Genomic DNA, 27,749 nt, shown 5'->3' on the forward strand with positions numbered 1-27,749 from the left:
CGAGACACAACAATATTGAAATGAGACCAGTTAACAACCCCACAATGGCCTCGATGTGTTCAGGAGAAAGGAAGAGTCATGTGTCTCTCACTTTAAATAAAAAGCTAGAAATGATTAAGCTTAGTGAGGAAAGCACGTCAAAAGCCGAGATAGGCCAAGAGCTAGGCCTCTTGCACCAGTTAGCCAAGTTGGGAATGCAAGGGAAACGTTTCTGAAGGAAATTAAAAGTGCTACTCCAGCAAACACACAGATGATAAGAAAGCAAAACAGCCTAATTGCTGATATGGAGAAAGTTTGAGTGGTCTGGATGGAAGATCAAACTATCCACAACATTCCCTTAAGCCAAAGTCCAATCCAGAGCAAGACCTTAACTCTCTTCACTTCTGTGAAGGCTGAGAGGGATAAGGAAACTGCAGAGGAAAAGTTGGAAGCTAGCAGAGGTTGGTTATTGAGGTTTAAGGAAAGAAGCCAAATCCATAACATAAAAGTACAAGCTAAAGTAGCAAATGCTGATGGAGAAGCTGCAGTAAGTTATCCAGAAGATCTAGCTAAGATCATTGATGAAGGTGGCTACACTAAACAACAGATTTTCAATGTAGATGAAACAGCCTTATATTGGAGAAAGATTCCATCTATGACTTTCATAGCTAGAGAGGAGAAGTCGATGTTTGTCTTCAAAGCTTCAAAGAACAGGCTGACTCTGTCTCGTTAGGGGTTAATGCAGCTGGTGACTTTAAGTTGAAGCCAATGTTCACTTACCATTGTAAAAATCCTAGGGCCCTTAAGAACTATGCTAAATCTACTCTACTTGTGTTCTAGAAATGGAACAACAAAACCTGAATGAAAGCTATTCTGTGTACAGCATGGTTTGCTGAATATTTAGGTCCATTATTGAGCCCTACTATTCAGAAAAAAATATTCCTTTAAAATATTACTGCTCATTGACAATGCATTTGGTCAACCAAGAGCTCTGATGGAGATGTGCGAGATTAATGTTGCCTGATAACACAATATCAATTTAGCAGCCCATGGATCAAGGAGTAATTTCAACTTTCAAGTCTGATAAGACTTGTAATTAATTATAATATTATTAACAATTAATATTCAATAATTTAATTATTTTATTAATTATAAGTATAATAATCATAATTATTATAAATTTCATAAGGCTATAGCTGCTGTAGATGGTGATTCCTCTAATGGATCTGGGCAAAGTAAGCTGAAAACCTTCTGGAAAGGATTCGCTGCTCTAGATGCCATTAAGAATATTTGTGATTCATGGGAGGGGATCAAAATATCAACATTAACAGGAGTTTGGTGGAAGTTGATTCCAACACTAACGGGTGACTTTAAGGGGTTCAAGACTTCAGTGTAGGAAGTCACTGCAAATATGGTGGAAATAGCAAGAGAGCTAGAATTAGAAGTGGAGCCTGAAGATGTGACTGAATTGCTACAAGCTCATGATAAAACTTCAGCAGATGAGGAGATGATTCTTATCGAAAAGCAAAGAAAGTAGTTTCTTGAGAGGGGATCTTCTGGTGAAGATGCTGTGAACATTGTGGAAATGACAATAAAAGTTTTAAAATATCACATAAACTCAATTGATAAAGCAGTGGCAGGGTTGGAGAGGATTGACTCCAATTTTGAAAGAAGTTCTACTGTGGGTAAAATATAATCAAACAGCATCACATGCTACACAGAAATCTTTCGTGAAACGAAGAGTCAATCAATGCAGCAAATAACATTGTTGTCTGATTTTAAGAAATTGCCACAGCCACCCCAACCTTCAGCAACCACCACTCTAATCAGTCAGCACCCATCAACACTGAGACAAGATTCTCCATCACCTGAAATATTAGGACGTGCTGGAGGTTCGGATGATCATTAGCATTTTTCAACAAAAGTATTTTTTAATTAAGGTATGTACTTTTTTAGATATAATGCTATTGCACACTTAACAGACTACAAAATAGTGTAAACTTAACTTCTATATGCACTTGGAAGCAAAAAAAATGTGTGATTCGCTTTATTGCAATATTCCCTTTATTACAGTGATCTGGAACTGAACCCACAATATCTCTGGGATATGCCTGTGTTGTCTTTTGGTCTTCTCAACCTCAACTCTCTACATTTGGCTTCCACTGAATTCTAGGCCCTCTTCAATAAACTGGTCTGCTTTTGTTGGGCTGACAGACTTTGTCGGTTAAAACCTACGAAAACACTTAATGACAGTCAGCAGAACTCTTGCTCAAAACTTCTTTTGGACTGACGTGTAACAGATGGCTTCAAATTCATATCTGATGCTGGGAAAATCCACCGGCCAAGTCTTGGTAGTTACTTAGAGACACTCAAAGTCTCCCAAGGCAGACAAAATCATAGCTGGGTACTGACTCCTGACAAGAAGAACTGCCACAGCCAGGAGTGGAGGCTGCTGAGGAAAAGAATCTGGCTGAGGGACTCAATTGGCAGAAAACCTAACGGAACAGAGGCAGGGAGCAGTCTACAAGAAATCTGTTTGGTGGAGACAGGGTGGAAAGGCCCAAAAATCAATGTTAAAGGAACCAAGATGGTGCAGAAACGGTGTCACGTTATTTTTCTTCCTCCTTTTCACTGTCCAGCTCTCCCTCTGTCCCGTGTATCCCTTCTTTGTAACTAGAGAATAACACGTGGGGGTGGGAGGTCGGGTGGGGAAGCCAGCATTGTTCTTAGCGAGCCCAGAGATGAGAAGAAAATGGATCAGAGGCAGGTGACTGAAGGCAGTGGGACAGAAGAGCCTTGTTCTAGACATCAAAATGGCTTCCTTTAAAAAATTTAAATTTCTCCAATTGCTATTTATAGTTGATCTAGGGTAGAAAAATTATGACCATCATGGTTTCCTTCCATAATGTTAAAAACTATCATCTTGAACAATGAGAACACTTGGACACAGGGCGGGGAACATCACACACCAGGGCTGGTCGGGGTATGGGGACCTGGGGGAGGGATAGCATTAGGAGAAATACCCAGTGTAAATGACGAGTTGATGGGTGCAGCAAACCAACATGGTACATGTATACCTATGTAACAAACCTGCAGTTCTGCACATGTACCCTAGAACTTAAAGTAAAATAATAATAATAATAATAATAATAATAATAATAATAATAAAAACAAAGAGAGCAAGGGGGCTTTAAGATTTTACGAAAAAGAGGTAAATTGTCATTGTTTTATTTCTCAACAAACCTGGAGGAGCCAGACCTTAATCAGTCCATATTGTATTCTAAACATAACAGCCATATTCTCGATACAAAAGACTCCAATAGATGGCATCGTGAGAGCATTGTGTTTGTGGAATTCTGTTTTAGTTTTGTTGGCTCGGGGAGGGAGGTAAAAGGTAAAGAACACACACGAGCAACTAGCCCAGGTGAAATGTCATCAGTATATTCAAGATACTTCTAAAAACAAAAGAGAATAAACTTGAAAAGTTTACAAAACTAAGAGAGAGAAACACACAAATTACCAGACACATTTTACATAGGAAAGATAAGAACTTTTCCGATTTTCATACTTAAGAAAATGAACGTGTGTTTTGAAGGCCTTCTTAAAGCATTGGTTTATACCACTGAACACTGTTTCACACCTCTGTGCAGAAACACCTCTACCCATGCTGTCTCCTTCTGCACCATCTAGACCAGGGGTGGCCAAGATGGATTCCCTGGGCCACACTGGAAGAAGAATTGTCTTGGGCCACACATGAAATACACTAACACAAGTGATAGCTGATGAGCTAAAAGAAAAGAAAAATCACAAAGAAAAATCTCACAATGTTTTAAGAAAGTTTACAAATTTGTGTTGGGCCATATTCAAAGCTGTCCAGAGCCATGAGTTGAATAAGACTCACGAGTTATTCAAATAACGAGGTTATTCAAATAACCCTAACGAGTTGATCTAGACATCCCACCCTTCTTTGCCAGGTCAGTTTTCTCCTTTAGACTTAGGCCTGCTTTTCTTGGACCTCCAGATTGGGCTGAGCCTCCTCCTCTGCTTTCCCATTAGCCTGCCATGATTTCTAGTGTGCTGACTCACCACAGTATACTCATGCTATCAGTTTGTATGTCTGTCCCTTCAATTGCATCCATCCAGCCCCCTGATTTTTTCACCTTTTCTCCTTCATACCTCTATAGGGTCTTGCATGCAGCTGGTCCTCAGTAAATGTTTGCTGAACTCAACTGAACTATAGTATCAGTTACCTCATTTCATTTTACTAAGCCAAAGGAATACTGAACAGCCCCTGGATCTGTAATGGATGGCAAAAAAAAAAAAAAAAAGATTCCCTGTGATTTTTATGACAGAACATGCTATTCCTTTAATTGTTACTATCAATGATTTAGAGCTCATTTGAGTTGAAATGTCTAAATACTTCGCTATCTTGGAGTACCTATACCTGTCCACAGGAGTAGAATTCTTTTTCAAAACAGATTTATTGAGATATAATTTACATATTATAAACTTCTACTGCTTCCAGTAATCAGAATTTTATCTGAACCTGAATTTGCTCAACACATTTGAGTGTGAGCTTGATCAAATTATTCAAAAGCTACATGATCCAAAGGATTTCTGCTTTGGTCAAAATAAAGTACTGTGTTTGCAGCTATCAACAGCATAGTTTTATATATGCTGATATCTGTTTTTTTCTTTTTTTTTTTTTTTTGAGACAGAGTTTCACTCTGTCGCCCAGGGCCCAGGCTGGAGTGCAGTGGCGCGATCTCAGTTCACTGCAAGCTCTGTCTCCTGGGTTCACGCCATTCTTCTGCCTCAGCCTCCAGAGTAGCTGGGACTACAGGCGCCCGCCAGCACGCCTGGCTAATTTTGTTTTTGCATTTTTAGTAAAGATGAGGTTTCACCGCGTTAGCCAGGATGGTCTCGATCTCCTGACCTCGTGATCTGCCTGCCTTGGCCTCCCAAAGTGCTGGGATTACAGGCGTGAGCCACCAAGCCCGGCCGCTGATACCAGTTTTTAAAATACTGACATCCACTTCATTTATATCCACAAGAGCTCAGTTTTTAATGCAACACGCAAGAGTCTCAAGACAGCTCTCTGAAGCTGTCCTGCATTTTTTTCTGGGGTTAGAAAAAATATGTAATGTGTTCCTGGGAAAAGACGTACTATATCCTAAATGGACAAGTCTTGATGGCCATGGAAGTGATTACAATAATATACTAAAGTGACCACTAGCCTTTATTGAAGTTGACACCTTGGTTTTTTTAATAGCTTTTATTATACTCTTAGTCTAAATTTCCCTGCTAAGTTACAATCCTGATCACTAGGGCCAACAAAGTATCAATGGCACAGGGTGTTACTTCTGGTTTAAAAGTACACCTATCCATTCTTCATTCACTGGAAGGGGAGGGCTTGTCTCCACGACTGGAATGTACTTCTTAGGGATTAGGTCAGCAGGGACATCGTGAATGAATAAGAACATCTGGCACCCTTTGTACACACCAAGAATGGTATTTCTGGGGTGAGTGGGCTGCCCTGGGCAAGAGCGAGCTTTTGTCCAGCTGATTTGAGCAGATCCTGGCCACCGTTTATTTGCACATTCCTAACTGCAAATGAAGTGCCAACTATGGCTGCCTACCACGAGACAAGTTCTTTGAAGTTGCTGGGTACATTTCTTTGGTGTCTTCCTATTTACTAAACAAGACTAACAGACCTAATTGTGCCTATTCTCAACAGTGAATCCAAGCCAAGTTTTGCACTTGTCTGTGGAATGTTGCTGATCATCTGCTGAGGCTACATGGCCTGTGGCAGGCACATCCCATAGAATAAACTGCTTCAGGAAACCTGAGATGAGATGGACTGCATATAGCATGCTCGGGAGGCCACTGCACCTTAACCTCATGCCCTGCTATTTAAAACCTTGTGAGAGAAGGATGCAAGAATATGCATGCAACAAATATTGGCCTTAGGCAAAATCCAGAAGTAGACAGACTTGGTTTTTCTCCATCCCCATATTTTGCATCATTTCCTTCCTCTTGCCCTGCCACAACTCCACAAGTATGTGGTTGCCTATGCAGCCTGCATCAGGATGCCTAAATAGGTACTGCACTCTTACTATCCAAGTCTTTATACAAGCCATTACAAGACGTGATCCCTGCCCAATCTTTCTTTTCTTTCCCTTGCTCCATCCACACAAGCAGAATTGATTCTCCCTATTCTGGAGTATCATGAGATTTCCACATACTGCTGTTTTCGTGTTTCCTGTGTCACATTATACTACTGTTGTTTGCTGGTTTCTCTCCCAAGCTAGACTGTGAGCATTTTTGAGGACAGTGGTTGTATCTTATTCACATTGTATCTCCAGGGAACTGCATGATGTACACACAGCAGGTGCCTAATAGGAATTAAGGAGAAATGGGACATGTAAATTAAATGCCATCAGCCCCAAAATCTCAAGAGTTATGAAGACGGAATGGCTGTGTTGATCTTGGCAGAAGTTGAAATGCTTGCTGGCCAGGCAGCTGAGAAGGCTGCACCAAAGAGAGGGGACCTGGGTTGGACCTTGGTGCACAGAAGCAAGGAGATGAAGATGGGGAAATCCTCAACCCCTTTTTTCTACAGTATTTTGCAGAAAATGTTCTGCTTCCTCCCTTGCCCTGTGTCAAAAAGAGACCAGGAAGCTCTCTGATTCATGCGGATATTTCCTTTACTTTCTCCCCCTATCTATCCATTAAAATATAGTTATAGAATGTCTTAAAAGGGGAATTTCACCAGAACTCATTAGGGTGATTGTGAATTTCTTAGGTGGAACTTTTTAAAGCACTTCTCATAGCATTTAATTAAACATGAACCATAAAATCATCAATGGAAATAATCAGTGGAGAATGGAGTTGTTATCAGAAAGAAACATATATTGCACCATCAAAAATCTTGGACTCCAAAAATGATCAAATCATATTGTTTCCAGAAACTGCCTCAAAGAAATAATGGCCATCCACTGTTTTAAAATGTCCATTTAATGTTGAATTTAACAATGAATATTACAGTATTTTTCTTAGCTCTTTTATATTTGTATCCATTTTTGTTATACTGAAAATCTTGATTCCTATAAACATTAACAAATTTACTGATTTGTTTTATTTCATAATACACATTAACTTGTTATGAAATTATAAAACCAACACTAACAACAAAAACTATGGAGTAAAGTTTAAAATATTTTTTGCTGTTCTTTTTGTCTTTAGAATATATCCCACTCAAATGTACAGCCAGGAAATCATGTTTAAAAGCCCTTCAAATTAATGTTTTCTCTGTGTGGTTATGTTGCCAGTATCTTTGCACCAATTTTAGCTTCTTCACTTGTTTCTATTTGTTTTTGATTTTAAGACTTGTTTCTTTTTTCTTTTCTGGTTTAACTTGATATTTTAAATATGTAAGCATTTAGTAAAAATTAAAAGACATACTGAAAGAAGTTTCAGGTCCATCCTTATCCCCGCTACCCTCACCCCAAAGGGAACATTTGTGAAATATCCAGTTTTTAAATCTATCACAGAGCGCTCTGATTTATAAATACAATAAATTAAAAGAGAGGTCTTTGGGAGGGAGAATTCCTTCCCGAGCAAGTGTTGTTTTCCCTTTGCTTGCTCTCTGGGACAGCTGGAGCCTGTTGACTCAAGCTCCGTGTGTCAGAAACCCCGTGCCCCTCTCATACTCTCTGCCATTAGGAGAATATCTGTGATTTTTTTTTTTTTTTTAGCTAGATCCACGAACTTGCTGGAATATTTCAAAGGCAAAAAAAGTGTGTGTGTATATGTTACCTGTTTCTACAATATAATAGTTTTTTTTTTAATGCTACTCCGAAATAATGTTCTCCTGAGCCTGAGAAGAAAAGAGCAGCCTCCTATGGGAAGATCCTAACTCTCTCCACATCACACAGTGGACAGAAGCAAATGCAGGAAGGCAGGTGAGGGAGGAGCTCCTTAAATGTGCCCAATATAATCAAAGAAGTCAAATTTCCCCTGAAAATGTTCTGAGTTTACAAAGATGCAAAAATGTTTTAAGTTTGCCTTCCAGTATTCTGATTGCCCAAAACCCACTGCCATTTGCATGTGCTATAAAAGTAATTCCCTAAAAGCCACATAAAATATATTTTTAATCAAGGTAAGGTAGAAGGAATACTGACAAAATTGCATTTTGGTGATAAAGTGTTTCAAATAACATCCAGCCCCTAAAAGTTTCTTGGATGAAAGCAACACCTGGAAAATGTCCTGGGCAGCTATTTCTCTCTAGTTCTGGTACAGGAAAAATCGTGTGTGTGCACCAGTGGCTTGCTGTAGCCAGGAGACTCCATCAGCCCTCCAAATCACAGGGGATTATTATAGGCTTGATTATAAATTACTTGTCAACCCACAACCAACAGACGCTGATTAGTGGGCAGGTTGCTTGTTGACTAGGAAAGAATTGCCCGAGGGACATGGGGTCTTCCAATGCTTGTAGAGCTAAACCGGCAAGGGAGGGGAGATACCCACAAGAAATGCCTAGAAAGCTGGTAAGTATATCCACTATTCTGGAGCTCAAGCCATGCCCTGAAAAGCCACATGGAGGAAGCTAAAGCAGATAAGAAGACACCTGCCTGTGGACTCCCAAGGGGAACCACAAGCCTCTGAACCTCTGTTCACCATTATTATCACTGCTTGAAGAAACCTGCAAGAACAATTTGGGTCCTGCAAAAGAGTCCACATTTAAAGAAAAAAAAAAAAAAAGATCAATCTGGTTTTTATTTCCTTACTTCCTAATCCCTTAAATAGCTTATTTTATTTTAACATATAATTTAGCTAATTTTATTGTTCTCTTAACTTTTTAGCAAGCTCATTTTAAGCTTATTTCACTCATTCCTAATCCCTATATTGTCTATCTTCTTACTACTTTACCTTCATTTCTCTTATTCCAGCATCCATGTGTATTTTAATGATTTCATTTACTCATTTGAAAATATTTATTGATCATCTTTTATGTCTCAGGCATTGTTTCTGGTGCTAAGTGCACAGTGGTACGATCTGAGTGAATTACATGAGATGTTTAGCAGGCATTTTTGAAAATTAAATTTTTTTAAATTTGGTTATCATCCAACACATGAATACACAGACTGACCATCAGAAGAAAGATTCTTTTGGTTACATTTGCAGGCCACATGAAAACTGCCCAAAGATTTTGTATGGAAGTGAAAAGAGCAACAACTTATACAGGGCTTACTCTGCACCAGTTCTAAGTACTTTACAAGTAATAGCCAACCTAATTCTCCCAGCAACCCTCTGAGCTGGGTCATTATAATCTTCTCCATTTTACAGATGAGAACACTGAGGCACAGCAATCTTAAGTGACTTCTTCAGAGTGAGTCAGTGGTGAGCTGACCTTGAACCAAGGCCATCTGGTTCCAGATTGCCTTTCTCTAACCCCAGTGGGGCTGAGGCCTCCTCAAGGTTTGGTTCTGACAACAGAATTTAGAGTAGCAGGAGGCAAGTAGAGGCGTGTTTTTGGAAAAAGAATTGTGTCCCAAAGAGAGCTGGCAATAAATATTGCTGATTGGTTGTCTGATAAAGATGGAATGGGGTTTGGAGAATTTCATACTTTCATGAAATAAACATGTGATTGTGACCTTCCAAAAGTGACAGGAACTATTCAAACTATGCCATTTTAACCTTTTCTCCCTGTTCAGTCTTCACTTTTGACCATGCTGTCCTGGCAGAATCTTGTTCTGCTTTGGCTTTCCAAGCATTGAATAAATGCTCAGACACATACAACCTGGGAAACAGGCATACAGCTACCCTTGGTAGTATAAAAAAAACAGTTTTGTTGCTCATAAAAGCAACAGTATCTTATACAAACCCCCCCCACACACACCTTTTTTGTGGATGTCTGGACTGAGGTCCAGAAAAGCTAAATAAGATTTGCCAAAATCCACAGTACCAGATCATTTGACATCTTCTATAGGAGCTTAATGAAATGATTTCTCAAGATGGGTAAACTCCTGTGTCTTGGATCCCATGCCCATTATGCATGTTCGAAAGAGTGGTCCCCAGACCACAGTATCGGCATCACCTGGGAGACTGTTAGAAATGTAGACTCTTAGACCCCACCTCAGATGTGCTGAATCAGAGTCTACATTTTATCAAGACCCTCAGGTAATTCACATGAATATTAAAGTTGAAATGATCGCTAATTCCATTTTCTAGATATTTTAGTTGTGGAGATGGAAGTTGTTGATTCTGTATTGGTTGTAAATACATTAATCTCTTGAAATATATATTCTCAGCCTCACCTTGTCATTTAACTTAAAATTATCTTCCTGATGCAAAACAATCTTCAGTTTCTTTTTATGGTAGGTCTAGACCTTTGAAGACCCAGTCATTCCTTGTTGATCAGATATTAAGGCTTCAGATGTGCACAACAATGTTTCTTATGAGACCCACAAAGAAATGGCCAGTTGCTCCCCATCTTTAAAATGACTCTTACTGGTGTCCTTTCTTGAGTGCAGGTTAATCACCTTTCCCAAATCACAGCAAATCCCTTTAGCTTAGATGGCAGACATAAATCTCAGCCCAGCTCCTGTTCAAGTTACCATAAATTAATCAAAATAATAACTGCCACTTACGTAGTGCTTACAATGTGTCTGGCACTATTCTGAGAGTTTAATGTATAAAAAGTCACTTAATCTTTGCAAAATACCCTATTTAATAGATGAGACACTGAGGTCCAGAGAAGTTAACTGGCTTGCCCAAAGCCACACAGCTAGTTCATGGTAAGGATTCTAACCTAGGCATTCTATCTCCAGAGTCCATGCTGGTAACCACTGCACCACGCTGCCTCCTGAAATCTAAATTAATGCTGCCCATAGTTCCAAGAGGCGTTATTATTAAAATTCACTCATAAGAAGGACTGATCATTTACTTAGGAGAATATAATTCACTTCAGAGATTTTACTCAACAAAAAGAAATAACAGAAGCTGGCAGACACTAAGACATTATTTTACAAAGTTAAAACATTACCTCTGGTCTCTTATCTTTGGCTGTGATTACAAGACCACATGGTCTGCTGCTTGAAAGTGCTTTACTGGCTCCAACCTTAAATTGCCTTACAATTTCTGTAAATGAGAAGTAGTTGTAAACTCTAAGGATTCGTGATATCACTGGCTTTGCTAATCTACTAAATCACTGGTCTGATTTCTCTTTTGAACTGCCAACAGTTCGACTCTTTTTCTAAATCAAATCTTATGGACAATTACAATATATGAAATTGGGCAAAGTCTTGTGCTTTGGTTGAAACAGAGGGGGGCTTCTTGCCCTCTACTATCCATCTCAGTATCCCCTAAAGGCATGTCCCTAAAACCTTAGAGTCCTGGAAACAGGGAAGGAAAATACCATGTGAGATGCAGTGAGCAGCTTCATATCTGTATTAATTCAGCTCCCTTTAGACCGCTCTGCCTGACACTATACCCAACAATATCTTTTGCTGCTACACCAGGAAGTCCTCACAGGATCTTAACCCTCTTCTGCAGAGCTCAAGGGAAGGAAACTCTTCACAAACAGCTGAAAAGGGCACTCACTGACCAATGCTCGGCAAAACAGAAACTAGTCACAGAAACACAACAAAGGGTTTTTTCCAGTGGCAAAGTTGGTATTCAATTACTTTTGTTTGCATTAGAAACACAAAACAAAACAATCCATATACCTAGGCAGGGTAGAGGTAAAAAAAACAAAAACAAAAACAGTAAAACTTTGGTTATAGTTCAGGAAATACAAAAACTGGTAAGTCCCAACCAATAACCATGACCAATCGTTTTTTTTTGAGACGGAGTCTGGCTCTGTCGCCCAGGCTGGAGTGCAGTGGCATGATCTGGGCTCACTGCAAGCTCCGCCTCCCGGGTTTACGCCATTCTCCTGCCTCAGCCTTTCGAGTAGCTGGGACTACAGGCGCCCGCCACCAAGCCGGCTAATTTTTTGTATTTTTAGTAGAGACGGGGTTTCACTGTGTTAGCCAGGATGGTCTCCATCTCCTGACCTCGTGATCCGCCCATCTCGGCCTCCCAAAGAGCTGGGATTACAGGCGTGAGCCACTGCGCCCGGCCAACTATGACCAATCTGTTAACCATCCCATGCATCCCATTGAGTGGTTGGTTAGTAGCCACTGCCAAGCCATTAACCCTGATGGTGCACATCAAAAAAATAAAATTTACAGAAGTTAGTTTTAAATAGTTTTAAGTGCTGGTTGTGCACTGGGAGAATGGCAGAGGAACTCCCATTATCTTGATTCACTCAGTGCCAGGTTCCATGTGTAGTATCCGATGTCAGGACTTCTCCCAGATCCCTTCAGATCCCTTTTAACCCTTTCTGTGCCTCCACCTCAAAGTTAATGGCTATAACTAATGACCATTGGGTAAGGGAGCATGAAAGCCCAGCTCCATTGCCAGGGATGGGCTCGGACATCTCTGAGGCACGTTGATCCTCCAAAGTGCCTTGCAGGATCAAGGTAAAGCCACCCTCTTCAGGACTTTGCCTGAGATGGCAGCCTTGCTTCACTTCCTCCTCCAATTTGTCCTGATTCCTTTTACTGTTCTCCTAGGAACACTTACTCAAAAATCACTTGCATGGGAATCTTCATCTCAGGGTCTGCTTCTGGGAAACCCCACCTCAGAGAGTACACTACCCAGCTTGCCACTACCTCAAATTGGTGGGTGTGAGGAATCTTATCCTCCCCAGAAGCAGTTCTGGTGTGCAATTAACATGGCGTTTGCCCCACCCCTTTCCTCCCACAAATATATCCATAATCTTTAGCCTAAATTGATTTATTCGATCAAAAAGGTGAGACTATAAACCCAAAGAGTATAAAGTTCCAGTTGAAAAGAATGTACAGGGCATGTCATGTATGGGTTAGACAAATTGTCAAGTTAAAATTTAAAAATAAACTTTCTGCAATGTAGTAGTGTGCTTTCCTTACATTACTAAGTTAAGCATAAGTAATTGACATAAATCTCTGTGAAGGGGAGTTTGGTCTTGCTTTTTGGTTGTTTCTTAAAGGTAGCAACCTTGCTGTACTGAGGAGCTACAATTTAAAGCATAAAGCTGCACTATAAGTGAAAGGAATTAGGCTAAATCAGCACACACATGAAGACATACTTTGAAAATTGCTCTTGACCAAACTTTATATGAGCTTGCTTTCTTGTAATTTTCCTCACTCTATGGGTTTGTATGCAGCAAAAATTTCTGAGTTTTCTTAGGTTGCACTTACTCTGACACCTATGATTCAAGTCCATCCCATGGGACATGAATTTTGGTAAACTTAGTGAGAGCTGACAACCCAGAAGGGGCCAGCCTTATGTCACTGCATGCCTCAGGTTAGATAGACACAACAGCCTGGCTTACCTTTATTCCCAGAGCTTCTCCAGAAATGACAGCAACTGTCACACCATCCCTACTGGGTTTAGGGATTTCTTCACTTTTCAGTTCCTGGTACTGAGGCTCCACCATCTTCTCTGAGCTCCTCAAATTAACCCACAGTTGTAGGCCATGGGCTGGCTCCTCTGAGCAAGGCATCTCGGCGTGCAGAATGCCCCGGCCCGCAGTCATCCACTGCAAACACCAAACCAACAAGAAGGAAATGTAACCAAGCTCCTAATAAGTCTACAGGTGGAACAATTAAAACACCATCACGCAGTGAGGCGTCTTACAGGTGCTGCTATCAGAGCCCCTGGGCATTGAGAGGAATAATAAACATCAGTGACAATTGCTGGGGCCCTTTCCAGTTTTGCAAATGCTTCCTGTGTTTCCTCACTTGAAATCAACACATCGGAACTGAAATTCCCACAAATGGAAGAATCCTGTCTTTGACATCCCTGAGTCTTAGATTAAGCTCTAAGACGGGGAGTTGCAGGAAGATAGTATACTGGGCTGTGTTCTCAGGAGATACAACTTAAGAAGTGAAAAAAGCAGGATTTGGCAGGGGGAGAAGCCGACCAGCAATGCAGTTACTACAGAGGCTTTAGCCAATCCAACAGGGAGCTCTGGAGTTGAGATGAACCTTCAGAATTGTCCCAGCTTGAGACAATGTGACCCAAGTTTTTACATCCCCACATCAGCAAACCATTGACTGTGGGCCATCCCCAAGTAGAAAGCAGGGCAGTTCCTAGGGAGGGAAGCAGCTGTGAGCCATCAGCAGCCAGTGTTCCCAGACATTGGAGGATAAATATGTGGGCCTAAAAATACATTTGGAGGTCCCCAGTATCCACTATACTGTGGGTGGTTAACTTGTGTCTGTACTTGCTCACTTCCAGTAACGGAACCCTCGCTACTTGGAGAAACAATTATTGCCTCCACTGTTGTGCAGATTCTTCCAGTGTTTGTTCATATCTTTATTAAGAGCAGATTAGGGACCAGCCCCAAAGCCTAAATCTTGGAATCTGGAGATGAAGGTATGAACATCATAGATGCATTTCCTATCTTAGTTTGAGTTCTCCCACAGAAGTTCCTGAGACAAAGACACGTGCAGGTTGTTTATTTGGAAAGTGATGCAGAAAGCACAAGTGAGAGAGTAGGGAAGAGTGAGGCAAGGGAGAAAGCCAAAAAGAGTTGTTAATGAGAAGGTTACATCTGTGGACATCTGGTATTCAATCCCACTGGGAACCATACATATGCTTTCAAATTGTTGCATGGAGAAGAGGGGAAGCTAGGGTATTTAGACTCCAATTCCCATCCTTCACTGACCAAGAGTTCCCATGGGAGTGTTAAATCACTGACACATATGGTCTGCCCAATACATGGGCTGGAGAAAGCCCTCAGACAGAGTAGCAGCACTTGAGATGGTGCTGTACACATATGGGGACCATCGCCACCTGAACTCACAGTTGGGCCAAGGGGCTATGAGGCAGGCCATCAACAGCATCTTCCACACAGCCGTCGTCGGGGAAATAATCCTTAAACAAACAATATCATGCATCATTATTGCCATTATAATTGTGCTTGGCACTTCAAAGAATGACAGGGTTCTGTGAGCACATGAAATGTCCTGCTCAGTTCAAGGCAGCTTATCTGAGGGTGCAATCTTCAGGCTGAGATCCAAACAAGGAGTAAGAATTAGCCAGGGGAAGGGGAACAGGAAGAGGATTCCACGGAGAGATAACAGCATGTGAAAAAGACTCTGAGACAAGAATGAGCATTATTAGTTGAAGGATCTGAAAGGAGGCCAATGCACACTTTAAAGATTTTTTTTCTTCTATGAAGTCTAGATTTCCCTCTACTCCCATTTGAAAAGGCTTGTTAAACCTTCTAATGTAGGAGTTGGCAAACCACAGCCTGGGGGCCCAATCTAACCTGCCACCTGTTTCTGTAAAGGTTTATTGGCACCTGGTCATACCCATTCATTAACATACGGTCTATGTCTGCTTTCACGCTGCAGTGACAGAGTCTGGTAGTGGCAGCAGAGACCATATGGCCCCCAAAGCTCATTTGCCCTTTATAGAAAAAATTTGTTGACCCTGCGCTAATGCAGTATAAAGTATACCTAAACACCTTCTTATGCTGCATTTCTTCTGTCTAATGATAGCTATTGGTGCCCCGCAAAGACATCTTCCCATTTTTAAGCATTTTCCTTTTCCCTTAAAAGTTCATTTCTTTATATTTTCAATGCCGTGGTTATCCTTTTTAGATATGAGCTAGTTTGGTAACACTTTACTTAAAATGGCCTATATATGGGATCTGGAAGGGGAGAATGGGGTTTTCTTTCCATCCTCATCATTTACTAGCTCTGAGGTCATGGGTATCTGTTTTTAAAAACATCTTTAAATCCCCATTTCCTCATTTTTAAAAAATGAGATGAGGATAATATTATACTTCTTTTTGCTGGGCACAGTGGCTCATGCCTGTAACCTAAGCACTTTGGGAGGCCAAGGCGGGTGGATTGCTTGAGCCTAGGAGTTTGAGACCAGCCTGGACAACATAATGAGACCCCATCTCTACAAAAAAAATAAAATTAGCCAGGTGTGGTGTTTTGCACCTGTGGTCCCACCGACTAGGGAGGCTAAGGTGGAAGGATCGCTTGAGCTGGGGAGGTCGAGGCTGCAGTGAACCGTGAATGCACCACTGCACTACGGCCTGAGCAACAGAGTGAGGCCCTGTCTCAAAATGATAATAATAATAATACTTATCGCAAAGACATCATGCATATGAAAACTCTGAATAAACTGAAAGACACTATGCAATCATCATCCTAATCAATGTGAAGTTATAGTGGTAGAAAAAGTGTTGACCAGTGTCTCACATGTATGGCTGCTAGGCAGCTCCATGGTGCAGATGGCGGAAGTCACCACTTCCATGAACAGGACATTTCCAGTCATCGTATCTAGCTTTGTAAGTGGTCTTCATTTCGTTTTCTGCTCCAGTGAGAGGTCACTATTGACTTTTTGCCATGACTTTGGTTTTGTTTTGTCTTTCAATTTCACTTTCATTGAAATCTTATGATTCAAATATGTGAATTTATCATCCCTCAAAACATATATATATAAAATCCCAGAAAGTACCTGGTATAGAGTTCTGACTTACAAAACTGGCAAACATGACCCAAGTATTTTGGGGCATTTTAACTGTAACGTATCTCAGACAAGACTAGGATGATGGAGGGCTCAAGGTCATTGTCTTAAGTGATAATACCTAACCCTGCAAATGAGTTGGAATATAAATAATACATTATCTCAAATGCAGCAGAGTGGTCTAGAAAGATGAGGACTGAAACAATCACTGAATTTGGCAATTGGGACATCACAAGTGACCATTATCTGAATAGCTTCAGTAAAGATTTGGAAGGGGCTACTGAGAGGCCAAATCTGATTTCAGTAAGTGCAAAATGAATGAAAGATAAGGAAGTTGGGATATCATTCCTGATTACTTTTATTATTATTATTATTATACTTTCAGTTCTAGGGTACATGTGCACAACGTGCAGGTTTGTTACATATGTATACATGTGCCATGTTGGTGTGCTGCACCCATTAACTCGTCATTTACATTAGGTATATCTCCTAATGCCATCCCTCCCCCTTCCCCCTCCCCACAAAAGACCCCGGTGTGTGATGTTCCCCTTCCTGTGTCCAAGTGATCTCATTGTTCAATTCCCACCTATGAGTGAGAACATGCGGTGTTTGGTTTTCTGTTCTTGCGATAGTTTGCTGAGAATGATGGTTTCCAGCTGCATCCATGTCCCTACAAAGGACACGAACTCATCCTTTTTTATGGCTGCATAGTATTCCATGGTGTATATGTGCCACATTTTCTTAATCCAGTCTGTCACTGATGGACATTTGGGTTGATTCCAAGTCTTTGCTGTTGGAATTCCAAGTCTTTGCTGTTGGTGCTGCAATAAACATACGTGTGCATGTGTCTTTATAGCAGCATGATTTATAATCCTTTGGGTATATCCCCAGTAATGGGATGTACCCAAGGGTAATGGGTAATGGGATGGCTGGGTCCAATGGTATTTCTAGTTCTAGATCCTTGAGGAATCGCCACACTGTTTTCCACAATGGTTGAACTAGTTTACAGCCCCACCAACAGTGTAAAAGTGTTCCTATTTCTCCACATCCTCTCCAGCACCTGTTGTTTCCTGACTTTTTAATGATTGCCATTCTAACTGGTGTGAGATGGTATCTCATTGTGGTTTGATTTGCATTTCTCTGATGGCAAGTGATGATGAGCATTTTTTCATATGTCTGTTGGCTGTATGAATGTCTTTTTTTTTTTTTTTTTTTTTTTGAGACGGAGTCTTGCTCTGTCGACCGGGCTGGAGTGCAGTGGCCGGATCTCAGCTCACTGCAAGCTCCGCCTCCCAGGTTTACGCCATTCTCCTGCCTCAGCCTCCCAAGTAGCTGGGACTACAAGCGCCCGCCACCTTGCCAGGCTAGTTTTTTGTATTTTTTAGTAGAGACGGGGTTTCACCGTGTTAGCCAGGATGGTCTCAATCTCCTGACCTTGTGATCTGCCCGTCTCGGCCTCCCAAAGTGCTGGGATTACAGGCTTGAGCCACCGCGCCCGGCCTGAATGTCTTTTTTTGAGAAATGTCTGTTCATATCCTTTGCCCACTTTTTGATGGGGTTGTTTGGTTTTTTTTCCTTGTAAATTTGTTTGCATTCTTTGTAGGTTCTGGATATTAGCCCTTTGTCAGATGAGTAGATTGCAAAAATTTTCTCCCATTCTGTAGGTTGCCTGTTCACTCTGATGGTAGTTTCTTTTGCTGTGCAGAAGCTCTTTAGTTTAATTAGATCCCATTTGTCAATTTTGGCTTTTGTTTCCGTTGCTTTTGGTGTTTTAGACATGAAGTCCTTGCCCATGCCTATGTCCTGAATGGTATAACCTAGGTTTTCTTCTAGGGTTTTTATGGTTTTAGGTCTAACATTTGAGAAATGTAAGAAAAAGACTAGGTGGGGACTAAAAAGTGATTGAGGGGTCAAGGAAAGTGTGAAAGAAGAATATAAGAGACCTGTGTGGTTTCCAGGCTGAGTAAAAGAATCTGTAGAAAGGGAGAAGTCAAGAATATAACAGAGAGAGTGTGGAAAGGGTGAATGTACTGGAAGTGGGCAGGATCAAGCATGTGCACTCAAAAACTACTAAACCACCAGCAATTCCTTGTCCTTGGCCATACCTGCAAATCTCCTGGGTTCATTTGACCAGTGTGTCCACAGAAGTCTTCATGGGCCATGCTGCCCCCTTCCAGGAGGTAGGATACCTTTGAAAAACAAACAGGAAAAAAAGTAGATCCTTTGCCTATTTTTAAATTGGGTTATTATTAAATTATTCCCACTGACTTGTATGAGTTCCTTGTAGATTTTGGAACTTAATCCCTTATTGGATAATATAGTTTGCAAACATTTTCTCCCATTCTGTGAGTTGCCTTTTCATTTAAAAAAAAAAAATAGGCAAATGACTTGAATAGACACTTTTCCAAGGAAGACATACAAATGGCCAACAGGTATATGAAAAGGTAGTAAACATCATCAGAAAAAATGCAAATGACAGCTACAATGAGACGTTATCTCACATCTGTTAGGACAGCTGTTAACAAAAGGTCAAAAGAAAACAAGTGTTGGTGAGGGTGTGGAGAAAAGGGAATCCTTATACATTGCTGGTGGGATGGTAAATTAGTATAGACATTATAGAAAAGAATATGGAGGTTCTTCAAAAGATGAAAAATAGAATTCCTATGCAACACAGCAATCTCATCCTGGGTATATATCCAAACAAAATAAAATCACTATCTCAAAGAGTTGTTTTATACTCCCATGTTCATTGCAGCACTATTCGTAATAGCCAAGATATGGAAATAACTAGAGTATCTGTTGACCAATAAATAGATAATGTGATATATATACACAATGGAGTACTATTAAGCCTTAAAAAAGAAGGAAATGTTGCAATTTTCAGCAACACGGATGAACCTGGAGGATATTATGCTAAGCGAAATAAGCTAGACACAGAGGGACAAATACTGCATGATCTCACATAAACAGAGTAGAAGGATAGCTACAAGGGGTCAGGACGTAGGAACATGGGAAGATGTTGAGTAAAGGGTACAAACTTGCAGTGACAAGATGAATATGTTCTGAAGACCTAAATCACAGCATAGTGACTAGAATTAATAGTAAGTATTGTAAACTTAAAATTTCCTAAGAGAGTAATCCTCTGTGCTCTCACCATAAAAATAGGTAACTATGTGAGGTAATGGATACCTTAGCTTGATTGTGGTAATCATTCCACAATGTATACATACATCAATCATCACATTGTACACCTTGAATATAAACAATTTTTATTTGTCAACCATACCTCAATAAAGCTCAAAAAAAAAGGAAAAAGAAAAAGTAGGTATTGGGTAGCTGTGAAGATGTGTTTGCTTTTTCCACAGAAAATTTGTTGAGAAAAGTGTCAGGAGCAACTAAGTGGAGTAAACTGAGAGAAAGAATCTCTGTGACCGGGCCACATTAGCCATAAAATGTCTTTGAGAGAATGCCACCTAGGTGCCCCTTCCTCCTGGCAGATGCATCCCTGAACCTGCCAGAGCTCACAGCTGAGTGAAAAGAGCCACCACTCACCCCTTCAGCCCAGCAGATGATGGCCCTGGCATGGTGGGCCCTGGAGATGAGGGTGAAAGAGAGACAGCTCCTGTTGAACCAGCAGGGTCCCTGTTACCAAGGCTTGTTCACACAGGTGTGTGGGATGACATATGTGAGGTCTCCACACCTTCGCCAAAAAGCTGCATCAGGAAATCCAAAGGAAACGTATTTCTGACACCAAGCACACAAACTCGCTAGGTGCTCAATAAATGTTTCTAAAATACGTTAAATGAATTCATATAAATTAAAGTCAACTTTTCCAGGGACATGTCTATACTAAATCTAAAAGTGGAAAGAAATTCTATGCTGCCCAATAGAGTAACCACTAGCAACACGTAGCTATTTAAATTTAAATTAATTAAAATTAAATAAAATTGGCTGGGTGTGGTGGCTCACGCCTGTAATTCCAGCACTTTGGGAGGCCAAGATGGGCCGATCGCCTGAGATTAGGAGTTCAAGACCAGCCTGGATAACACAGTGAAAGCCCGTCTCTACTAAAACTACAAAAAAATTAGCCGGGTGTGGTGGCAGGCGCCTGTAATCCCAGCTACTGGGGAGGCTGAGGCAGGAGAATCACTTCAACTCGGGAGGCAGAGGTTGCAGTGAGCTGAGACCATACCATTGCACTCCAGCCTGGGCAACAAGAGTGAGACTTCGTCTCAAAACAAAACAAAAACAAAAATTTAAAAAAATTAATTTAAAATTCAGCACCTCAGGTGCACCTGCCACATTTTGGGTGCTCAAAAGCCCCATCCGGCTAACGGCTATCATATTGGATAGTGCAGATTATAGAACATTTCCATCTTTACAGAAAATTCCATTTGATAGCACAGATTTAGATAGAATGAATTTGAAAAGCAGTAGTCAACTATGGTAGGCATTTTGTGTACATAGAAAAACCTTCCCAGAACTTTCTGCAATCACAGTACCTTTTGGTAGAACAAGAATCGCATCAACTCTAAAAAGCAGAAGAAAATTAAACCCTTCTTATTTCATTATTCTACTAAAGGGAAAAATCAAGCAACTCTAAACTTCTCATTTTAAGGCTATTGTGATTACTCTAGCAAATAAAGATTAAAAGATACCAAATAATTAGTAAGAATTTAAAATTACCTCGGGAACATGGTAACATTGTTATTTGAAATATATAATTTAGCACTTAAAGCGTAAAATGTTGTGTGTCAGGACATGGGCTCTTTTTGTATAATCTATTTGGATTCGACATCCATTTTGTATGCATTTGGGAAATTTATCTGCAACTCCTTCAAGAAATACCAATCAGCCTAAACAGTTCTGAAAGGCATGTGCAAAACCATGTTTATCTGCAAAACACATGTGGCTCCCCAACTTAAGCTTAAGGGCGACAAGTTCTAACATTTACATTATCATTACTGGATGAATTTTTGTATATTAGCTATCTCAATGTTTTCTTTAAAACTTAATGTGTTTATCCTTCTTAATCTTGGATACTTTACTTCAAAATTTTATTAACTATTATTAAATGAGTGAACCAGAAAATGTAGTCTCTGACTAAAATCCCAACATATTTTGTAATTATGTAGCCAGACCTAATTTTCACTCAAATATATTCAACCAAATAAACCAATTTAAATCAGTACTTAAAAAGAATAAGCAATGCTTTTTACCAACAAATCCCTAAATCCACAATAAACAACAGAGTGGAAATATTAAAAGATTTAAAGAAGAAAGAAAAACAAAAAATGCCCAGGAGGCAAGAGAAGAGAAAATATTTATGAAGTTATCAGCATATACATCAGATATTGCTGTTTTACACAAACAAAATTGTTATTTCCTCCTCTATACAAGCACTCATCGAATATGTCAAAGCCAGATTGTTTTTGTAGTCTATGTTTTTGCTTTATCCTAAGGCATAAAAAGTAGACCTAACTAGTCTTTTTTTATATGAAAATTCAAAAGGTTGTTTTAAAAAATCATAAACGGCAATGGTTATTATTCTACCCTACACATTTGTATATTTGACATAATCATAAGATATCCATTCAAATATATAAAAGCTATGATACAATAATTTTAAAATAATATATTGAGAAGGTAAGTGCACCAACAACATTCATTGAACAAATGCTCACTGAAGTCCTATAATGTTGTAGGTACTGTGTTGGGAGATAAAAAAGTGGAGAAGACAGATACGGTAATTGTCTTCATGAAGCTTATATTCTCATGAGGAAGATATACAGTAAGTAGGACTGGTAGATTTGAAAGTAGAAATTGAGTTTGTAGAGCCAAGCCCCCTCCTCTCTTCCTCCTCTTGACAGTGAGCCCACCCACAGAAAGCAAGTGCCCTCTTTCTCTCTCTGTCTCCGTGAGAGTGACTAGCACCTATGGTGGTAGCCAACAGGGGTCTAGCACAGTTGGTGAGATCTGAGTAAGTCTGCCTTATTTCCAGGTGCAGTATTCAGAGGCCCACCTGCCTGCAGATATAAGTTACCTTCTCCAATATCAGCTTTATCCGAAATAAAGGTATTTTTGTCTGCCATCTTTCTTTTTTTTTTTTTTTTTTTTTTTGAGACAGAGTCTTGCTCTGTCGCCCAGGCTGGGGTGCAGTGGCCGGATCTCAGCTCACTGCAAGCTCCGCCTCCCGGGTTTAGACCATTCTCCTGCCTCAGCCTCCCGAGTAGCTGGGACTACAGGCGCCCGCCACCTCGCCCGGCTAGTTTTTTGTATTTTTTAGTAGAGACGGGGTTTCACCGTGTTAGCCAGGATGGTCTCGATCTCCTGACCTCGTGATCCACCCGTCTCGGCCTCCCAAAGTGCTGGGATTACAGGCTTGAGCCACCGCGCCCGGCCTTGTCTGCCATCTTTCTTACTCCTTCATCTTCTCAATTGGTTGAGAATTCAGGCTGGGAGAACAAGTTAGTATTTATAATGCCTCCTAATACCTAAACTAAAAGCCATAAAAGCCTTGCTACTGTCATGTTGTTGACGTTTTATATTGCAGATTTATAATAAACTCACCTCTTCCTGAACTAAGTTTACTGGATGCCAGTTCCTGAATCAAAATATTTATAGAGCACGTAATACAGTGCAAATCAGGGCTGGCTGACACAAGGACTCTCCACGTTTCATCCAGCAGAACAATATCATTGAGGTATACTGTGAACAGAATAGCCTAGGCAGGGCCTTTACCCCAGCAGGCCATAGGCAGATGGCTACAAAAATTAGAGGTTCTAGGTTTGAAGTCTAAAACCCCCATCTGGGAACTTGCTATAGTAATGGCAACAATGCGACATTGGCACAGGGACAGAAGAGACCCATTTGTATGCGAAATTAATATATGAGAGTAGCAATTTCAAATCAGTGGGGCAAGGATGTATTTCCCAGTGAACGATGTTGGAACAAATGACCATATGAAAAGACAGTAATCCCCCACTACATACAAAAACATGTTCCAAAGAGATGAAGGATTTAAATGCAAATAGTACACTTCTGAGATTTAAATCAAAGGAGACAAAAAAATACAAGATTTTCTGCACAATTCTATTCTCTGCAATATTTACTGTAATAGCCAAAGACAGGGACATTCTGGATGATAGGTTAATAAGTAACACAACTAAATTACAGTGTAGCCATATAAGAGAATACTATGCAATTGTTAAAAAGTGATATAGATCTTTATTTATTGACACGGAAAAAAATGAAATATTATTTAATTGAAAAAGCAGGTTACAGAACAGCAATTCTATTTAAAGGGGACAAATAAAACAATGTATTTAAATGGACTCATTTAAATAAAACTATCCAGTTGTGTTAGTATGGATGGAGGTGCCTGGATGAACATACATCACAGTGTGAACAGTGGTCATCTCCAGATAGTAGAATTTCAGATATGTTTCTTTCCATTTTTCTGATAGTTTGAATTTTCTGTAATAATTAATTGGCTTTTATACAATGAAAGCAACATTTTTATTTTGGAAAAAACAAAGATGCTGCCACTAATCAGTGGATGAAAGTAAGTGGTATAGTTTATTTTACATAGATGCTGATGAATATCTTGTTCCCTGCTTAAGTGAACTGGGGCTGGATAGAAAGGCAGTGAGACACTGAGAATCAGAAAGGTAACTCCACATTACATGTAGGACAATGCAGCTCCGACTTTAACATGTGCTACTGTGTGGGAAGACCTGCATTTTTTATAGACAGCGTTTATGTCAGAATAGAAACAAAGCATTTAGGATCTAATACAAAGCTTAAAAATTTAAGGGGACAAACAAAAGCTTCCAGATTTCAAACCATCAGCCAAACTACAAGGGGTGGTGTCTAGAATTGCTTTGCTTTTCCTGCTGCACATGCATTTTTAATTAAAATAATTGCATGAGAAAGGCAATCTCCATTCTGTTTGGGCTGAAGCTCCCTTTTGGGCTCTCAAAGGAGTCCCTTTCAAATCATATTCTTTTCCATCCCCAAATATTTTTCAATTATCCAAGCCTAAGGGCTTTCAGGTTGCTAACCATCTAAAAATATGTCAAGCAACTTTAAAAAGTAAATTGTGGTGCGTATGACTCATTTAAGGATGAAAATCTAAGTGGACATCAAGATTTTTTTTTCCAAATTTGATTTTAGGAAGCAATTTCAACACTTTTCTAAAAAGATTCAGGAAACAGTTATCCCCCCTTTCCTCTACTTTTGCAGTGTGGATGTTCCTTTCCCTGGTTATACAATTAAACCTCGTTGCTCCTATCCTAAATATCATAAAATCTGAATTAGAGAAGTCTGGTCCATGAAGTTTTATTGAATACAAAATGCCTACCTTTTACTACTTAAAGCAAAAAACATACTTTCAGTCTTTGGGAAAAAAAATCAGAAACCAAGGAAACCACTGACCTTTTGCTTATTATAACCTTTTATTTGTTTTTTGTTTTTTTTTTTTTTTTTTCTAAGTAGTGTAAATGCTAGACTGAGACTTTACATATCAATTAATGTCTGTAGAGGATTTTTTAAAAAACTGAAGCAGTACTTCTGAGAGTTGACACAATCCAGATGATGTTTTAGGGTATTACATAATCACAAACACCTGAGAATTGCCGTGGGTGGCTGACGAATTGTGAGTGTTATGTTTAAACTCAAGAGTTGCATGTGTGTAATTAAGTAAGAAATTTGTAATCTGAAACAGGTGTTTTCTTAAAGCACTTGATGTGCTTCTTGGTCCCGCTTCCTCTTTTCCTCCTTCTAGTTCTTTCCGTGGGTCTTTACTAAATATTTTTTGCTTCCTTGTCAGTTCTTGTTTCCTTGTGTGTTTGTGTTTGGGGGCAGAAGGACAAAACACACAATAGGGATGAAAGAAAAGTGTCACTTGCCATGTGAAGTTTAGGAAAGGTGCACCTCAAGGAGCTATACATTAATTCTGAAGAATTACAAAGCAAGGGAGAATATAGTTTGCTCTTTCTGGCTGGTATTTAGAAGGCAGAGTCTGAGTACCTCATTCAGTGTTTGGGAATAAGATGCAAGACCTCTTCGTTAAATGTTTATATTATAGGGAAAACTATGGTTTCCTTTAATTTCCATTTGCTTTAAAATAGTGGCTTTTTTTTTTTTTTTTTTTTTTTATCTACTAGTGGCTTGGTAGGAAAAAGAGAAAAACAAAACAAAACACGAGTTGAGGTCATGGCTGATGAGAGATGCCAGCAAGGAACATATTGCATAATAGAAGCTGCTAACTGGTCTTCAAGGATATTTGAATCCATACAATTAAGGACTCAAGTTATTTTATAAAAATATTTTCATGACATGAGTAGAAACCTGGAAAATCACCCCACTAAATTGACTCACCCAATCCCAACCCCGCATACGCACCGTCACAAGTTCCAAAAGGTGGTTTTAACAAAAAGGAAAAGATAACCAACACAGTTCAAGTATTCAGCCAGTGGACAAACCCAAGTATTTTAAAGCTCTACCAGGTCCTGCCTTACATGTCCCTGCCACTACCCTGCAGAAGCACCAGTGCTTCAGAGACTCCCGCCACTCTGCCCCCTGCAGGTGTGGCCCTGTCTCCAAAAACTACTCGGGCTTTGTGGCTCTGGTGCAAACCTCGGGTTTGCCATTTACCCGGTTTGGTATGCAGGGTGAACTCCCTTCACTTCTTGGAGGCTCAGTCTCCTCATGTACAGAATAGACCTGGGAGGTGAGGTCTCCGAGTGTGGTAAGCAGTAAGTGAGTAATGTGTGCAAAGCACCTGGCCCATAACAGGTGATGAGTAAGTTCTAGAGTTGGCACAGCCACCACAGCTCTGTGGGGCAGAGATCCCATTCGTGGATCTTCATTCATGCTTTTTGGAATAGTTCCCCCCACCCCCTCCAATAGTCTCACAGTTCACCTCCTCGCTTCACTCAAGCCTCTGTTCAAATGTTACTGCCTAAGAAAGGCCATCTCCAACCAGCCCATCTGGTCTAATTTATCAACCAATTCTTTATCCTCCTACCATGGTTTGTTTCTTCTTCCTAGCTTTTTCACTATGGGACACTATATTATGTAATTATTTGTCATTCATTTATTGTCCGTCTTCATTAAGAGAATGTAAGCCCCATGAAGGCAGGGACTTTTTTAACTTACTTCTTTAACTTAGCTACAATGGTGCCTAGCATACAGCTGGCACTGAAGATTTGTTCAATTAAGGAATGAATTGATCAATCAATAGATGGATGGATGGATGAATAGCATCTTATATTTGCATAGCATTTCAGCATTTACAAAGCATCTGATCCTGGAAATATGCGATCACCTATACATTATTGATGAAAACATCGTGGCTTAGTGAGATTAAGGTTACAGTTAATAATAGCAGAACAAGGATCTAAACCAACATTTTCTGTCCCTGAGAATAAAACTACTTTCACTCCCCCACTCCCATGCTGCCTCACAAATGCTGACGGCATATTGCCAGTAACGTACGTGCTGGGAGCACAGGGCTTGTTTCAGAGGAGAAATCCCATGACAATTGCAGTAGGAGCCAGAACTGCAAGGATTTCACACAGGTAACAAGAGGACTTTGCCAATTTCAGTGGCTTCAGGCAAACTGGCTATTTCAGGCAAAGAAAGGGTTCTACTGCTAATATACACAAAGCTGAAAATAGGCCTCATGATTTCTGAGTGAAGGGAGGAGGTTTATGGACGATCCCAAAGCTACAGGATCCTGAGATGAGGCGATCATGAAATCCTTCTTTGGTGTGGATATCAAAGAGTTCTACCTAACATCTAACTACAAAGAGAAGAACAACTGACTTATTTGTCTCTTATTTTTTTATGTTGTTCCCATTCTCAAGTCTCCCAAACCTATTTTTTTCTTTCACTCTGATTAACATTTCTGACACAGACATCAGGGTTCTATGATAATCATATTCCCAAACCTAACTACTCAAGAGAGCTGAATTACAAACTCCCTGCGAAACTTCCAGCTGCTTCTAGAACCCCAGGACCAGGAATGTCCCTTTTCATTCAAACTCAGATCAGGAATAAATGTTTTGGGATATCTCTTCAGACAAGCTACGCCTGGGTCTCCATGTAATCAGCAGCCCAACTTCTTAACTGGCACCACCTACATCTGGCAAAATGGTGCTCAAGATGTTCATTTCCATTGTTTTAAT

General features: G+C 40.1%; 1 protein-coding gene across 3 annotated transcripts in view; it reads right to left on the minus strand.

Annotated features, from left to right (window-relative positions):
- PIR (pirin) overlaps positions 1-27,749 on the minus strand; it is a 112,234-nt gene that overhangs the window by 57,437 nt on the left and 27,048 nt on the right. For all 3 annotated transcript variants that reach the window (XM_025372529.1, XM_025372530.1, XM_025372531.1), the window contains exons 4-5: positions 18,663-18,746; positions 13,400-13,606 (exon numbers count right to left, since the gene is read on the minus strand). In XM_025372529.1, coding sequence (XP_025228314.1) covers positions 13,400-13,606; positions 18,663-18,746 — 291 coding nt within the window. The remainder of the gene's footprint in view (positions 1-13,399; positions 13,607-18,662; positions 18,747-27,749) is intronic.

The sequence above is a fragment of the Theropithecus gelada genome, chromosome X (genome assembly GCF_003255815.1).
Source record: "Theropithecus gelada isolate Dixy chromosome X, Tgel_1.0, whole genome shotgun sequence".
In the NCBI taxonomy this organism is placed as follows: domain Eukaryota; kingdom Metazoa; phylum Chordata; class Mammalia; order Primates; family Cercopithecidae; genus Theropithecus; species Theropithecus gelada.